Source organism: Aphelocoma coerulescens, chromosome 4 (genome assembly GCF_041296385.1).
Source record: "Aphelocoma coerulescens isolate FSJ_1873_10779 chromosome 4, UR_Acoe_1.0, whole genome shotgun sequence".
Taxonomy (NCBI): Eukaryota; Metazoa; Chordata; class Aves; order Passeriformes; family Corvidae; genus Aphelocoma; species Aphelocoma coerulescens.
Genome location: NC_091017.1, coordinates 2,003,669 through 2,020,661, shown reverse-complemented (window position 1 = coordinate 2,020,661; position 16,993 = coordinate 2,003,669). Strand labels below are relative to the sequence as shown.

The window sequence follows — 16,993 nt, the reverse complement described above, 5'->3', positions numbered from 1 at the left end:
CACATGTGAGGCCAACACTCAATAACCTTCCTGAGTGTTATCTATAAAGTCACTTCTTTGGTCGCAAAGGTTTCCAGGACAAGCAGTTTTCCTTCCACCTGACTGGAGGGAGCTGACCCTTGTCACTGAAGAGTGCTGCAAAATATTGTGCTTCTTAAAAAAACCCAGCAGATTTCAGCAGAGCACCTCAGCAGCTGGCACATCACACACAGCTTGCCAGCGGCCAAACCTAGACCATCTCATGGTACCTTTTCCAAAGCAGGTTAAAGGAAGGGAATTCCTTGATTAAGGTTCACAGATGCAAAGAATAAATCACTAGTATTTGGTTAAAAATTAATGTACATCACTCTACACGAAACAAGATCCCAAGAGGCTCAGGCTGCCTCCTTCCATCCATCCCAAACCAGCTGGAGGTCACTACACACATTCAGAGGTTTTGTTTTTACCTTCAAGCAATCCTTTGGCACTTCTCAAGCTCTTAGCCTGAGTTCATTTCCAAAGTAAACCAGGCAGAAATTTTAAGAACTCACCCACACTCAGGACTGTTAAAAAAATAATCACTAATTAGGCTTCAAGAAAACAAAACGAAGCCCTCGATCTAAGTACGAGCCAGTGCAGCTCAGCTGTACAGAACCAGAGTCCTGCTTTGCTCATAGTGAGGCACATCAGCCACAAGGTAAGGCCTTGACTGTCCAGGACAGGCTCCATCAGTGCCACAGGATGTGACATCCCCCTTCACACAGCGACACACTGAGAACATCACCAGGTCTATGGAGAGATTTCCAGCCATGCCAGAGGAGCACAGGACATCCTTGAGATGAAGCTGTGGTATCCAAAGCAGCCAGGCTTGAGGCAGAAATTAAATCCTCCAGCTACGCACACCCCCAGTCTGTCATTCTGTGTGTCACCAGCAGTGTGTGCATGTTATGGCAAAAGAAATGGGGAGGGAGGCTGTTTTGGGGTGACTCCTGGGTTATCTTGGGATAACCAGGCATAGAGGGGCCCTGCCTCCAGCCAGGTAGAGGCCAGGGTAAACCGTGTTTTTTGGACTGTGTGGATTCGTTGGCCTGGTACATGAGAACCACAAAAATACGATGCATTGGTTGACACTGGTGGGGGAGGGGCGGTGGTGACCTGCCTTCTCTCAGAGGATACATTTCTAAATTTGGCCAAACCGGAACAGAGGCAAAAAAATCCAACTGACCCAGATGTCACATTGTGGCCGAGCTCCCTCCGGCAGCCGCTCCCTCTGGCAGTGCTGGAAGCCTGGACGCTGTCAGAGCCGCGGCGGGAGCGGGCAGATCCCGCACAGACACACAGCACAGCACACCCTCAGACGCACGGGTGGGAACAAAGGGGAAGGAGAGGAGGGCAGACGTGATGGAGGAATGAGATGGCTCTTCTCCTGGCAGGGGTGCCCGGGTCCGCAGCTCTTCCAGTGCCCTACGGTCCACTGGGAGAGGGGGTGTGGGGCTTTGGCAAGGTGACGGTTACATAAAGAAGAAGCTACAGAAAAAGAGAAAAACAGAAGAGAAAAGAAACAGAGGTTCAGAATTGAAATGAAAAAGGGAGGGTGGGGGGGGAACAAAAGAGGAACAACATTTTCAAGTAAGTCATGACAGAAAGAATGCGCTGGGGAGGTGTCACACACACCAACTCCATCGGAGAGGCCTGAGCTCCCCAGGACACCGGCTGAGGTGGGGAACAAGCTCATGACCACCACAAGAAACGACTGACAAACAGCAGCACAAACCTAGAGGCACCTCCAAGGCACAGAACAACCTGCTGGGAAGGCAGAGGCTGACAGGTGACCCTCCTGTCACCCCACCACAGAACGGTAACAGCAAACGTCAAAAAGGCCACGCAAAGACCAAAGCTTTGGGTAAAAATATATTTCCTCTCCCCACTTCAAGTGTTGGCACTATTTGGATCTGTAACCTGAAGCATATACAAGAAATAACTAAGCTTATGCTATAAGGTTATTATTCCATCTGTAATTCAAAAACTGAAATATTTTAACATCAAATAAAGTGACAATATCTGACAGATGCATACATATCATTTGCATTAACACTGTATGTAGGTTACACAATTGTTTAGTTACAAACATGGGTTATTTTCCAATAGCAAGGTAATAAGTCCTACATCTATGGTTTAAGGCAATCAGGATATTAAAAATGTATACAAATACAAGATTTCTACCGCTGTTCACAGCTTTGTTTTCTGGCAATTAAAAAAACCCTTCATATTTGTAGAGCTCCGTGCTGGCACACGCTGGCGAGAGCGCCACGGCTATCACACCCTGCACATGCAACCCGGGCCCTTGGAGAAGGGACACAGAAGGGGACTGGAGTCAAATGGACAGACCCGATGTGGGCACACACACACAGACATTTCCATCCGCACTCGGACGGCTTGGGAGAAGCAGAACGAGAGCTGCCTGCAGAAACATCGGCCCTGCTTAACATGGACGTACTTCCAGGGAGACACCAATCTCCCTGATGGGATTTCAGGCTGTCAGAAACACACGGAGGGGGTGACAGGAGTGGCAGCTCTCCACCTGGAGAGGAGCCCAGGGTGGGTGCCAGTGCCTGCTTTCCCCACTCCTGGGGTACCACAGGAGATGCATTTCAAGATGATGCATTTCACGACCACGAGCTCCAAGGGCACCTTCCTACTTGCTGCCCTCCCAGAAAGGAACTGTGTGACCCCTGGAAGGTTCTGGGGAAGCAAACCCTTACCCATCTCCTCCTTTCCCACTACCTGCCAGACCCACGTGTGCTCCCCTCTACAGAGCAGCCCCAGCCCCTCGCAGAGACCTGGACTGTCTTTGCTTTTCCATTCTGGGGGTTGGCTTCATGCCCTGGGAACACCACCATCCCAGAAAAGGCACGTTTCAGTGTGCTTTCCTGCTCCTTTGTATTAGCCTAAGGACTGGAATCCACCTTGTCAGGAACATGCAGTTTTAGAGGAGTTTTCACCACCCCACTCGCAAGTAAGCGGACTTGGAGAATGTCCCAGAAAAGCACAGCTGGTGTCCCGCCAGGAGCGAGGCAGGAAGGGTCAGTCTCTTACTGCTGTACTTACATGCAAAGGTGAAAGCACATCCAGCCAGACCTGAGCGTATCATTCACTCCATGCACATCAGAGGCTACTGTGAAAAAAGGCATGGGGAAAGAAAAGCAACAAGTGCAGCAGGAACAAGCTAAACATGGCCCAGGGGTTCAAGATGAGAAAAAAAGTCATTACCATCTCCTTTGGCAAAAAAACAAAACAGTACCTTGGACATCTTCAAGTTTGTGGTTTATTCCCAGTTTCTCCAACACAGCTTGTTTTCTGCTGGAGAAAAACTCAACCAAAAAGACACTAAAGCACTTGGCCACAGCTTTCTGTCAAAAAGGAAAAGCTCAACTCAGTTTCTTTCCCCTGCTAAACATCCCTTGAAGGGCTGTTAAATGAAGCAGGAGAAATAAGTGTTAAAATTAAGTTTTCTACTTGGCACAAAACACTGGTAATTAAAAAGAGGACATGCACAGAGACAGCTGAAGCAAAGCATATTGCCACGAGCACCTGGTGATGGGCATGTGATGTGACTGTAAAAAACTCATGCAAACAACTCAAACTTCTTTCTTCATAACTCAAGGTTTTAAAGCTGGCTTTGCCAGAAGCCACAAGAACCAGAATTTCACTTTTCCAAACAACCCTGCAGCAAACCTAATTAACCTGACAAAAAGTGCATAGTTGGCAAGTCCAGGAGGGGAAAAAAATTAAAAAAACAAAATTAACAGAAAAAAACCACACCAAAAAAACCCAAACAAACAAACAAAAATTAAAAAAAAAAAAAAACACAAAAAAAAGGATAAAAAGGTCAACTATTTTATTTCCAGCTTATTTAACCATTTTTGCTGTCTGTCCAAGACATGGTATTTAGATATCCTCTTCCTAACGCCATGTTTAAGCAGTGAGGGTTAAAAAGCAAGACAACCCATAAGCTAACCCCCAAGCACTTCCCAATCGAACACTTGAGGAAAAAGTGATTAAAAAAAGGATAATTCTGCCTTTTCTTTTCTCCCCAGAGGAATTTCATCCAGAAGCAAGCAAACAGCTGTAGTGGGAGACTCAGGTACGAAGAGTTTTGTCTAAGAGGGCTTCAAAGAAGGCAGCAGGAGACTGCCAATCTAGGAGCAGAGGAACTGCTGGCTGTGCATTGGCAGAGGAAGAAATCCAGGAGTCATAGGGTAAGCACGGCTCGCCACTTCTTGGGAAGGAAGAGAAAGACTGTCCAAAAGCCATGGCATGGAAAACACACATCAAACAGACCCACTTCCACTGTGCACTGGCCAGCCAGCGGGTCCGGCTTATCCTACATCTCCTTGTCTCCTCTAGGGACACCTGAATGGGACATTATTCCTGCTGCAGGAGGGCTGGGGGGCAGCGCAGTGACTGTGTGTCCAAGCACCTTCTCTCCCTTGACCTGGAATTCCGGACTCCACAGCCTTGCAAGTCTGTATTTAAGTTTGTGCAGGAATGCTCCTGGAAGATCCAAGAGGATGCTGAAGGCTCTACCTCCCCCCTGCCCAGACATTTGATTCCATAAGGGCTGCTAAGCCTTGCCAAGGTCCCACCTGTTGGAAACCAGGAAGGATTTTAAGGGAGGTTCCAAAGGTTTGAGGCAAGTAGTGGAGGGAGAGCGGTGCTGGGAATGGTCCTTCCCCGAGGCAGCCGCAGCGTTCAGCCGCAGCTGCTCCGCTGAGCTGGAAGGGTGGCTGGAAAACCAGGCCAGCACAGACCAGCACACCCAGCCACGGTCAGGGCAGACAGCACAAAACAGGAACTAACACAAATTATCATGCAAATGTCACGGCATGCAAGGTCAGTTACACTTGGTTATCTACACACACCCCCCTCCCTCTCCCCGCAGCGGGACTGGGGCTGCTGCAGCACACCGGCTCCTGAAGGAATGCGGGGCAGGCTGAACCCCACCTTTAGCCATGCCCTGGACTGAGCTGGCTGGGACACTCCTGCCACACTCATTCCCTCGGGCTGGTGAATCCAGGGGCTCCCTCAGCACAGAGCTCCTGCAGCCAGCAGCACTGAGGACGCCTGAGCCAGTCAATACCTGAGCTGCTGACATCTAGCTCTGACTTTCAGTTCAAACTGGGGGCCAAAAATAATTTACTGCTGATGGTTTTGGTGAGAAAAATACATGGTATCATCATTATCTCATCCCTCCACCCACCTCTGACCTTCCAATTGCATACAGTCCTGTATCCAATCCCTCTTCCTTCTTGTTCCCACTATGTTATTAGATGAGTTAATAGTTATTCATGTTAAAAAATGGAAAAAAAAATATAAAAAGAAAACAGATGGCAGAGACACATTACTGCAAAAGCAGGTGAATGCAGGAACATCCTTGGCTCGACAGGCTTTATGTGAAGCTTGCACTGCAAGTTAAAAAAAAAGAACAAAAAACAAAAAAGTTAGCACTTATTGAACTCAAAATGCAAAAAAAATAAAGAAAGCCAGGAGAGCCGACACCAGCAACCCGCTCCGGTGGGTGGGCATGCAGATGGCTTATGGAATTACAAAGAAATTCAACCTCAAGGCTGGGCTCTACTCCAGCCTATGACAAGCAAAAGTAAAAAGAAAAAACTGGGGGGACAGAACTACTGACCAACCAACCACGTAAGCTGGTCCAGCTTACAGCCTGTCACCGCAGCACTCGGTGGCTTTAGGGTTCATTTGTTCCCAGCTGGGACATGGGTGCAGGTGTCCAGCTTGGGTTACTTCCCATGGGCATCCTTGCAGAAGGTAACTCAGGTATCTCACACCTGGACACCAGGATGTCTCCAAGCACTTCAGCTTTCAGAACCAGGTCAGATCCTTCAGGCATCAACAAACCCCTCTTTGTACAGGGTGTTGGGCCAGGCCCTGACACGGGTGTTGCAGCTCAGGGACTGCTTTGGGACCGAGCATGGCCCCTGATGGCCAGACCAGGCACGTTGGACTGGAAACTTACATGGAAAGGAAACTGAAAAAAAAAAGAAGTTTTACACTTGGCTTTTAGAAGAAGTTTTAAATAAACCGAGACAGAACCCAAACAGATGGTCCCAGCTCCTGGGGGGCTGCGGATGAGCAGCAACACAACGGCACATGTTGAGGCATGTGGCCATCTACCCAGCAGCAGGCAAGCACCAGAAGGCTGCTTGCTGCTCCCACTGGGTCTGTTGCCAGGAGCTCTCTCCAGACTGGTCAGTTGGAAGCACAGTGCCATCCCAAAACTACAGCAGGGGCTCGGTCAGAGTGCTCAGCCCCACGCTCAGGTGAGTGCGTGAGTCTGCTCTGCAGCCACCCCTTCAGTGCCTGAGGTACACAGGTACACAGGCGTGCCATCCCCAAACACTGCTGCCATCAGGCCAGAGCCACAAACATTTTAGATAAAAAAAGAGTATAAGCTAGAGAATTCCTGGAGGAATAGTCTGGAAATCAGGAGGGCCAAGCTCTCCCTCATGGAGTCAGGCCAGCAGCAGATTTCACCCTGAGCCCTTCCTCCAGCATGCACAGCACAGTGGAAAGCCTCTGTTGTCCAAATTGGAGAAATCTGATCCCACCTTGAGGAAAAAAAAGCATTCCCATGAATGACTTTGTGGGGAGGCTGCAAGGGTCAGCATGGCAAGGATTTCCTCTGGTAACTGCACAAGAAGCACCACAGGCCATGGCAGCAGAGAGAGAGGTGGGAAGCCTTAACTACACAAAATTGCAGCTTCACATTAGAGTGCAAGGAGAAACTTAGAGCCTTTAGAAAACTGAGGCGTGCTACAAGGCAGGAGCATCAGCATTTCCCTTGAAAGCCTCTGTTAGTAACTCTGACACTAGAGAACAACTGTAGAAGGTACAGCACCTGGCGTGGAGTGACACAAAGGACACACTAAAACACCGGCATGTTCCTCAAGGCTGGATTTCTGTGAATGCAGCAGCAAAGCAGAGCCTGCGTTTGTCACGGTCACTGCAAGCGCCCCTGTCTCACCCTCGATGCTGGAACCAAGTAGGAGCTCACACTGACTACCCAAAGGGACAAAACTCCTCAGACCATTCTGTATTGCACTGCTCCTACAGCTAAGAGATGAAAAAATCTGACTGCACAGTTCTTAAAAATATTAGGCTACCAACTCTGAGATAAGGAAAAGGGTCTTCAAAACTTGCTATTCCTTTTAGGGAGTACCACCATGTCTGAGTTCTCAGTGAGAGAAGACAAGTGTTCCAGTCTATTGGCAGAAGGGTGTTTCAGCATGCCTGGGCACTTGCTGGTTCCAGCGCTCAGCCCAACACGCATGGGCCTGGTCTGGAAGGATTTCTCCCCGAGCACAGCATGCAGCACACGGCACTCCACAGATTCCAGGGGGGACCCATGGCCACCTCCCTCAGCCAGCATCGAGCAGCATGGCTCCACAGGAGCTAAATCAATTTACATCAGCCAAGGAACCAGCCCGAGGCCCTCCCCACCTTCCCTGGGCAGAAGCGACCAATGTCAGGCACCAAACCAGCGGCAGAGACAGGGGCCATGCAGCGAGGGTAAAAGCTGTAAAACCCCAGGACATCTGCAGTACAGCTGCTGCAACACAGCTCAGCCCAGGCTGGAGCTCCCAGGCTAGCACGGGAGACACAAGTGTCTGAGCCACATCCCTACTGGCACTTGGCTCTTCCAGGGGAGACAGCTGGCCATTAATCACCCGGCTTACTCTAAGGAACACCCCCCCTTCTCTCTTGGGCAGTGAAAGCAGCGTGGAACCATCATTTTTGTGTGTGGGTTAACCAAGTGTTTTCCACTGAGATTTGCTGCATCCCCAGCTCGACAGCTTTCCCACTGGCAGGTACCAACTAAGCACCCTTAGCACAGGTGACCCACAAAAGGACTTGCATGAGCACCCTCTTACTAGGAAAAAGCCAGTGGAGGGTAAAGGATTACACTCCTAGGATATGAATATAAAACAGTGTTCTAGGTTACAATATAAGATGTAACCAAAAGCATGTATTCTATTATCATATTCACCAGCTGTTAAAGCAGGTGGGGCAGTGCTCGTTATCTCCTACCATGACTCATCCCTGATAACTCCCTCCGGGAATATCTCTATTTAATGGGCCGTACAGGATCCACTGCATGACTCATAGAATTACATCATCCCATTGTGAGATGCTCCACCCAGGGGGAAGAACCAAGCATTCCCACCTGGATATAATCTGGGGTTTGGAACAGCACAAGCAGCATTACCTACTGGATTCCCAGAGGACAAGACATGGCGGCACTGGGCAATCAATATGGGCTTATTATACCCAAAGAGTTGCCACAGAAAAATCTGGTTTCAAAGAAGCTCTCAGTGTTTGCAGGTGAGTCAGATGAAGAGCCAGCTGTCAGGGAAAGTCTTCAGAGAGAAGCATTGAAAAAGCAAGCAATGAAACAAACTAAATTGGAGATTCAGAAGGCTTTAGAAGGAGATGCTATGGTGTATGACTATGACGGTATTTATGATGAAATGCAGCAGAAGAAAGCAAGCAGTGCCAAAACGTTAGCTGGAAACGATGACAAAAAGCCCAGATACATCCACAAGGTCCTCACAGCAGCTGAGATTAGAAAGAAGCAACAAGAAAGACAAATGGAAAGAAAAATTCAGAAAGAGCGTGAAATGGAAGGAGGGGAGTTTGTGCACAAAGAGGCTTTTGTGACTTCAGTGTATAAGAGGAAGCTGCAAGAAAGAGGTCAGGAGGAGGAGAAAGAAGAGAATCAGCTCTCGAGGCGTACCTGGATGTGACCAAACAGAGGGAACTCAGTGAATTTTACAGACATCTTTTAAATCAGACTGCGGGGGAAGAAGAGATGCCTAAATGCAGCTTCCGTGAAGCCAGGATAAAGGAAAAAAACCTGACAGTCAGGATGAACCCAACGAAAGGAACAAATGCCCGTTGGAAAGACAAAGAGTGAAGCCCTCTAAGAAAGAGAATAATCCAGATGCTGATACCAACCTAGGAGCTGATAGTAGTGATGATGACAAGAGGACTGCTACCACCACCCTGCCTGCCAGGGTGTCAGGTCGTATCCTGACTCTGTCAGGTTAAGCCAGCGTTTCTGTATTATTGCTTTGTTTTATATATATATACTAATAAAGAACTGTTATTCCTATTTCTCATATAATTGCCTAAAAGCCCCTTAATTTCAAAATTATAATGATTTGGAGGGAAGGGGGTTACATTTTCCATTCCGTTTTCCATTCCTGCCTTCCTTAGCAAGCACCTGTCTTTCAAACCAAGACAGATAGTAAAAAACAGTGCCATGATCTTGACTAAAAGGTAAGGGTTTCTTAGCTTATTATGTCAGCTTGACACAACCACAAATGCCATTTAACTGCAATTATGGTACCATAGTCATTTGTTTTCCTAAAAAAATACAAAACCAAAGCTTCTTGTCTTTAAAGCAAGCTTCCAAGTAATCACTTTTGGCACTAGTATTCCCCATGTAAAAATAACATGGTGGTTTTGGTTTCTAATTTACTTCTACTTACAACTATAACCTTAAGGAATGGGAGCTGGAGACTACCAGTGAAAGAAAGGACGGGTAGCAACTCCCTTAATAATTCTGGCTCAGGCAGATAAATCTGAATCCAGAACATCCCATAGTTCCAGACGATGCTGGACAGATCACAAATCAGACCTCCACCATCCAATTGCTCTCCCACACCAGTCAGACTTGAACATAAAACTTGAAGGTACTCTTCCAGAGAAAAATTAAGATCATGTCCCTGGCCCACCCTTTAGAAAAAAAATATTTTATTTGATCAGGCTGAGAAAAGGCCTGTTTCCAGTCTGGTATTGGGGAAAAACAAATACAGACATGCAGCAAGACAGAAAAAAACCACCTCCCAAAACTTGTAACAAACCCTACAAAGGATGTGGGTGACATCCGCTTACTTTTTCTTGTCCTTGTCTTTCTTGGTTTGTTGAGAACCTGCCTGCTGAGCCTGTGACTGTAATAGCTGAGCTGCTGCCTTCTTCTTCTGAAAGTTGTTCAGCTCTTCCTCAAGTTCCTTCTTTTTGTCTTCCACCTTTTTCTTCTCTTCTTGGTGAGTCCTCTTTAGATGGTCAAACTTTTCATGAAGCTGCCAGGACAGGGACAGTGAGAATTGGATGGGAAAAGAAGAACGCTTCACCCCAATTTACTGGTAATGATGCCCCAAGTGTTCCTGCTGGCCCTGAGGCCTCTCTGTAGGGACTGCACACCATCAGCCTGTCCCCAGCCTGCCGGACCCGGTGAGAAAAGCCCTGCAGTTAACACTCGCTGGCACACAGAGAGTGGCAATTTCTGTTGCTCTAGGAATCCAACAGGTCTCTGGACACTTCCACAGCCCCACATTCTGTCCCTCAGTGTTTCTACCTAGTGGACTCTTATCATGCTCGTGCAAAGCAAGGAAATGTGGGCACTGAGGGCTGTACTCTGCTCTGCACCTCTGCAGCAGCACATGCTCCTCCAGGAGGCCTGAGGAACAGCTTCCTGCCCTAACAGGACATTTCCTGTAACAGCCCTGCCCCAAACCCTCACAGAGTTCCAATATACTCACATCCTTCTCTGCTTCCTTTAACTCTGCTTCCTTCTCCTTCACTCGCATGACAAACATCTGCCTCATTTCGTCCTCCTTCTTCTGGAGTTCGCCCAGGAATTCATTCCTCTTTGCTTCGTAAGTCTCTTGGAGACTGTTAAAAACACACAAAACCCAGTCAGATCAGTGTTCCAAGCACAGTCACGAGCTTCCAGCCTTTGGAGACCTTAGCACTTAGGTTGTCTTGCCACAAAACACGGTCAGAGGCCCCCCGACTACACCAGAGACATGATCACCTCTGTGAAACCCGTCCCCGCTTGCTAGGTGGCAGCAGTGGGAGGCGAATGGAAAAGGCAAAGCCGAGCTCCCTGCTCAGGATCCCGTACATCACTCAGCAGGCAGGATGACTGTCCTCGAAAAGAAGCAGCCACTACCTAAGTGCCTGCAGCAATCCCCGATGCCCACAGGGCTTGTGATCCCTCAGAGTCACACCTCCTCCCTTTTCCCTCTGTTTGTCCCGACCAAGTGCAAGATTTGTGCAGCAGACCCAGGGTGAAATCTGCCTCCGTGTAGTTCATTAAGCACGACACTGACACAGAGCAAAATTCATTTTCACTACTCATTGCTAATAGATTCACATCAGGGGCTTGGTTTAGATAAAGCCACCCTGAGAATCCTCCCTTTCTCCTTTGGCCTTTCCAAGCGATCAGCAGCCTTCCTCCTCCAAATAACGACATTACTGGATTCCTTCATTCCCCCTCTACTCCTTGGCATTCCTTTATTTCCCCAGCACTGAGATAGGCAGCAAAGATTTGAGACATAAAATATGTTGTCCACGTACCTCTGAGATTTTTAAAGCCTCTTAGGAACTCTGGACGTCACATTCCTCTTTTGTTTTATTCCTTAAATGGATTTGGATAGCTTAGCCATAATGATAGTGTGGGAATGATAACTATTTCCCCCAAGAGGCTATTCTGAAAATGCATTTATTAAATGAAAACTCCACTGAAGTCACACAGACATGTTGCATCCATGTGCCTAAGGAACACATTAACCATTGGGCCAGTGGGACATCCTAATCCCAATAAAGTCAAGCTTTTGCTTTTCCTGGCAGTATTGGGGGTTTTGGTGGCTTTTTTGTTGGTTGGGGATTTTTTTAGGGGATGCAATATTGAGCTGGGGAACACAACTTGTCAGATTATCCCAAGTCTGCTAATTAATGGGCACTTCAGTTACTTCCTAAAATACTCTCCAGACAGGATGCCCAGAGCTGTTCTGGCACAGCACCGGCCGCCCTGGAGAAATCACACCATTCCACATGACCACACCAGCTTCCTACACATGGGAGCAAAAATACTGATTCTAAAAATGACAAAAACCCTTTCGTGGGAGAGAAGGCCAAGAGCCATCTTCGGATTCTTAGCTAAATGCAGAACCAGAGCTCTCACAGCAGACTTTGGGAGACTCAAAACAAAATCTCCCTGAAATTCAGTCCTGGATTTAATCCTCTGACTGTGCACACTGAAACTTAAAATTCCTAAGCCCTTCTGAAGTATCTGGCAAAGCCCGAGGGCAGGTGAGCCTCTGCTGCTCAGTGAGCACAAAGTGAATCTGCAGTTAGTGACACGCTGTCCTAGGGAGCAGCAGAGTCTCACAGATCGGATCCTGGATTGCAAACCACTTCTTCCAAAGCTCAGTTCCAAAAACACAATGCCGGGTGATGGGCAAGCAGGAAAAGCCTGGCAGCAGGAGTAAGAGGGGTAGGGGCTTCCTGTTAATTTGTCCAAGGTTCAAAGCTTAATTCTCTGCCGCAGTGACTCTGACTTCCAGAGGAGCCAAGTTCTCAGAGAAACTGGCCTGGCAACTCCCAGGCTCCATGTGAAAAAAACAATTACAGCCCTAAGGAATAACAGTCCAAACCAACTGGGATCCCTGCAGCTTCTCACAGGCAAAGATGACAAGGGAACTGGCTTTTAAGTACACAAACATATGAACCTAAATTACAAGAGTAACTTGATTTCCCAACACGCCCCCACACACTGAAGGATGCCCTGGCAAATAATATTATTTGAAAACCGACTATTTTGAAAAGCTTAACCAGAGGAGCAGAGAATCCAGCCCACAACAGACATAGGACAGCAGAAGGGTCTCTGTGCAGAGGACCTCATTTCATGGAGCTGATGCCTGTTGGGATCCTGGTGCTCCCTCCTGACCTCCTGCAGCCTGGCCAAACAAGGTGGGGGTCTCAGACATCACCAGACCCCCTTTTCCACACCTCACACAAGCCCCTACACAGCACCAACCGTTTGCTGGGACCTCCTGCCCTGCTCCCCCTGAGCTGTGCCAAAGGCTCCCTCCTCCTGGCTGAAGCAAGCTGGCTGAGGAGCAGCTGCTCCTGTGGCTCCCAGGGGCAGGATGCAGGGAAAAGCACCCTTTTGATCCCTGAGCTCAGAGAGAATGTCTCCCTCATTTCACATATACATCAGCCTCAGCCAAACAGCTTGGGATCATAGGTTTTGTTTGTTTATTGGAGGGAAAAGGCACCCAGAGTGAACTGCTCTGAACTAGCACGTACCAGATGGAGAAATTCTGTACATTTTCATTTCCTTTCTACTTATAGCTTGGTCAAAAGAGGCCTCGTGTACAGGAAGCAATGGAAATTCCTCAGATTCCTCCAAAGGAAGGGCTGAGCCCATCTTAAGCCATTGCTCTCCAGAAAGGAAATCCAATAAAGCTTCACACTTGGGCTTAGTAACAGAACTGGGCTTGACTGATTCCAGCAGAGTTTCTGTGCTGCAGAAGAAGTGCAGCTGCATCAACTCAGCAAGTCAGAAATAAGACCCCAAACCAAAGCCAACCCCTGACACACACATGTATTTCAGGGGCAAAGCCCCACCGGTGCACTGAAATTCTGACTGCCTTCCCCGGGGGTAGAGAGGAGCATGGGCTGCTGTAAGGCAGGGGGTGCAATTACTGGGGAAAGGCTGGGGAGGAATGGGAAACAGGAAATGAAAGGAGAAAACAAACACTCCCTCCCAAATTCCCACACAGCTGCTGTCCCTGGCTGACGGCTTGGGCTTCAGACCAATAAAGCTGTCTGACAGAATGAACTATGTGTTCAGTAATCAGCCAAACCTCAGGCATTAGACCGTGGCACCCTCTTCACAGCTCACCTTGGACCAGCCGTGAAGAACTCTAGGAGGGTCAAAAGAACATCTACCCCAGGATGCCCCCTTTGGAAACTCAGTGCATGGGCCACCTTCCTCTCACACGGACACGGCTGCACTTTTCCTGCCCAGGAATTGCCGGCAGCCCTGAGCAGCAGCAGAGCAAGCTGGTGGCAAAGCACAGCGGTGCCCGAGTTGCACGTCCCGACCTGAAAGGCTTGCTGTCCGGATCCGTGTCCTTGAATCCCATCTCTTCCAGCTTGCAGCGCCTGTACAGCTCATAGTGCCGGGTGTGCGTCTGCTCTCTCAAGTCCTCCATGTTCACTCGGATCAGCATCTCTCGCAGCTTCACAAAGTCACAGTGGTTTTCATTTTCAACTGCAAAAACAACAGAATATCCACAGAGAGAACACTAAACCCAGGAGCTGGGCCCCCCCTTTCCCTGGATCTGGGCCCCAGTGTAGCAAGCCTCAGAGTTCTTCAGGCACACAAGCAGAACTCCAAGTCAGCCTGCACCAAAATGCCCTGCTGAACTGGTGCTGAAGCCATCCCACACCAGCACGGGCTTGAGTTCAAGACCTGCACTGGATTTGCAAAATCTCTGTGTTGCCCATCTGTCACAGAGCTCCCGTCTCGCCATCCATTTTTGCACAAGCAAGGTGATGATCCGTTTGCACACAGGATTTCACTTCCCACTCAAACCCACCCGAAATCCTCGCACTCACAGGGGCTCACACAGGCAAAGTCTAAACTAAATCTCAAACTATCTGGTCCTAGTTTTCCGGGAACAGCAAGAACCCAGCAGGATATAGGTTGAGTCCAAGACTTCCCAAACACAACAACTTCTTTCCTAACTGTTTTTCCCAGGATTATCCTCTGATGTATACAGCTGAAGTCTCTGAAGCTGCTTCAGGGTCAACTGGTATTATTGAGAAGCCAGGAATTTTGCAGAATTGCACTGTGAGTGCTCCCCTGCAGCTTCCTGGGCCATACTCCAATGGGATACACAACTGAAGCCACCAGGAGACCATCACCATCTCAATCCTGTACTTCTCAGTGCTGGCTGGAAAGCAAGGATCAGCTCTGTATTTTTGCCAGCTTCAGTAAAGCCTGGGCTGCAAACAGTGCCTGGGCCAAACTCTGCCCTTCTGCAGGAAGGAGCTTTTGGCTCCGTGTCCAGATGTCCATGTTCAGATCTAAGCTGTGCTTTCTCAAGCCAGATTTTGGTAAGGGCCATCCAGAGAACAAAGTATCTTGGATCAGAACGGGACAGGTTTAGAGGCCTTGTTTGTGCCTTTGGTAACGTACCCTGCACGACACCCCAGGGGTACTGCCTGGCTTTTGCCATCTTATTGCCAATCTTCACTTCTTCGGTGCTGCCAACCACGGCAAAAGGAAGGTGAACCTACAAAAGGAAAGGGACAATGAGGTCGGGGATTTCCTTTGCTGTCTTGCCAGGGATTGTTTCCCAAGAAAGCTGTTTACCGTGGCAGCTCTGCTAGATTTAAAGTTGTTTAAATGCCTTTGCAATTCGTCTGGTGCTTTGGGAAGAGCAACAGGACAATCTGGATGAGAAACCCAATCAGACTTAGAGCCCAAAATTCTGAAGTCCTAAAAATACAGGACATGTACATATTTTCCATTTAATTACAAAGCACTACTGTCTTAAGCACAGAGCAAGTCCTGCAAACTGGAACTGAATGTGAACACTGAGAAAAAAGAACTGTGAAACAATAAAAGAGAAAATAAAGTACATCCTCTCAAGGAAGGTAGGCTAAAAATTCAGGGGGATTTTGCTGCTACAAAGAACTGCTAATGCTTCCTCTTAAGAAGGGCAAAGCTGTGAGCAAGGCGAAGAGCAGAGCTGACCCAGCCCTGGGCTGACACGTCTGAGTCATCTGAGTCATGGAGCTCTGCCCCGTCCAGGTCTCTCTGTGGCTGTGGTGGCGACAATCTGGGATCTACTCCCAGAAGCGTGGCTGCTGCCAGGAGGGAGCTTGCCTCAGCTGCCAGCCCAGCCCCATGGAACTCTCCCTGCCTTAACAGCAACCAAAGGGGCTGAGTGCAAACTCTGGGAGTGGGAGCTGTGTCAGTCAAGCTGTGGTCACAGGCTGGGTGGGAGGGGAAGATGCCAGGGCAGAAGAGATGGGATTATCTGGCAAAGGGGCTTCCCAGCAGCCGGACTGCACCTGAGAAAGGCAGAACACTGAACACAATGCACTCTGGTAGAGCCACATGCCTTCTCTCTGCCAGCTTCTCTGTGTGCTCAGAACAACACAGACAGGGAAGAGAGGAAGTAGGGAGCTTTGGAGAGGGTCTAACATCCAGCTGGATGAGCTAATTGCCCATCTACAAGCTGTTGAGCAGGAAAACTCACAACAGCTTTCAAGCAGCAAGGAAATAGCTTAATCTGAGTGCACTTGCTTTAGGACTGGCACACCCTCTTGGGGCCAATCAACACATCACTGCCAGTAATGCTGAGCTCACGTTCTTCCCTTTGCACCCTGAGTCAGGCCCATGGCAAACAGCTGCTTCCCTTGGTAACCCCCACTGAAACGTTTAGTCTAGTCTAGCCCTGAGTGCCCTCAAATCCCACCCTGCTGCTAGAGGAAGCAGAGGAGGTGAAAGCCAGAGCTGCTGATGGCCACGGGCCCTGCAGAGAGCTAGAGTATCAGTGCCAGTGCCCCGCTCCCACCGGAAACCGAAACAAAGGCGGCAGTGAATCACCCCCACTAACCAACAAGTGGTCGTTTGGGACAGGAAAGCCAAACCTCAGCGCTCTGCCCTGACCGCATCGGGGCCCTGCCTCCCACCCTCTTCCTTTCCCGACATGGGAATACTACAACAGGGGAAGGATATGAAAACTGCAGCAGGGGAGAAGTGTTTGTCACACAATGAAACCTATCAGAGCAGGTATCTCTAGCCCCCAAAACCTTCTGGCCAGGCTGATGTCTGTGCTCAGATTGCAGTTTTAAAGCCAAGTAAGACACGGCACAGCCATCAGGGACAGGCCCAGGAAAAGCAAGGGCAGCAATCCCCTCAGACAACATACACTCATGGTGGCATTGATCTCGGCCACCGTCTCCTCGTCAGTCGGGAACTGGTAGATCTGGACGCCGTTGCTGACCAGCTCGCTCATGATTTTACTCTTGAACTTGTGCAACTCGTTTTTCGCAATGGTGTCAGCCTTGGCAATGATGGGGATGATGTTCACCTGCAAAACAGGACAGCACAGGTTGT

General features: G+C 48.8%; 1 protein-coding gene across 5 annotated transcripts in view; it reads right to left on the bottom strand.

Annotated features, from left to right (window-relative positions):
• The window catches only part of SEPTIN11 (septin 11), an 85,801-nt gene that overhangs the window by 39,127 nt on the left and 29,681 nt on the right, over positions 1 to 16,993 (bottom strand). For 3 of the 5 annotated variants that reach the window (XM_069012417.1, XM_069012421.1, XM_069012418.1), the window contains exons 5-9: positions 16,806 to 16,967; positions 15,062 to 15,158; positions 13,963 to 14,131; positions 10,608 to 10,740; positions 9,961 to 10,148 (exon numbers count right to left, since the gene is read on the bottom strand). In XM_069012417.1, the coding sequence (XP_068868518.1) occupies positions 9,961 to 10,148; positions 10,608 to 10,740; positions 13,963 to 14,131; positions 15,062 to 15,158; positions 16,806 to 16,967 (749 nt within the window). Of the gene's footprint in view, positions 1 to 308; positions 1,507 to 1,877; positions 5,445 to 9,960; positions 10,149 to 10,607; positions 10,741 to 13,962; positions 14,132 to 15,061; positions 15,159 to 16,805; positions 16,968 to 16,993 lie in introns of those variants that run through there. The other 2 variants (XM_069012420.1, XM_069012419.1) reach the window with 2 other exon arrangements.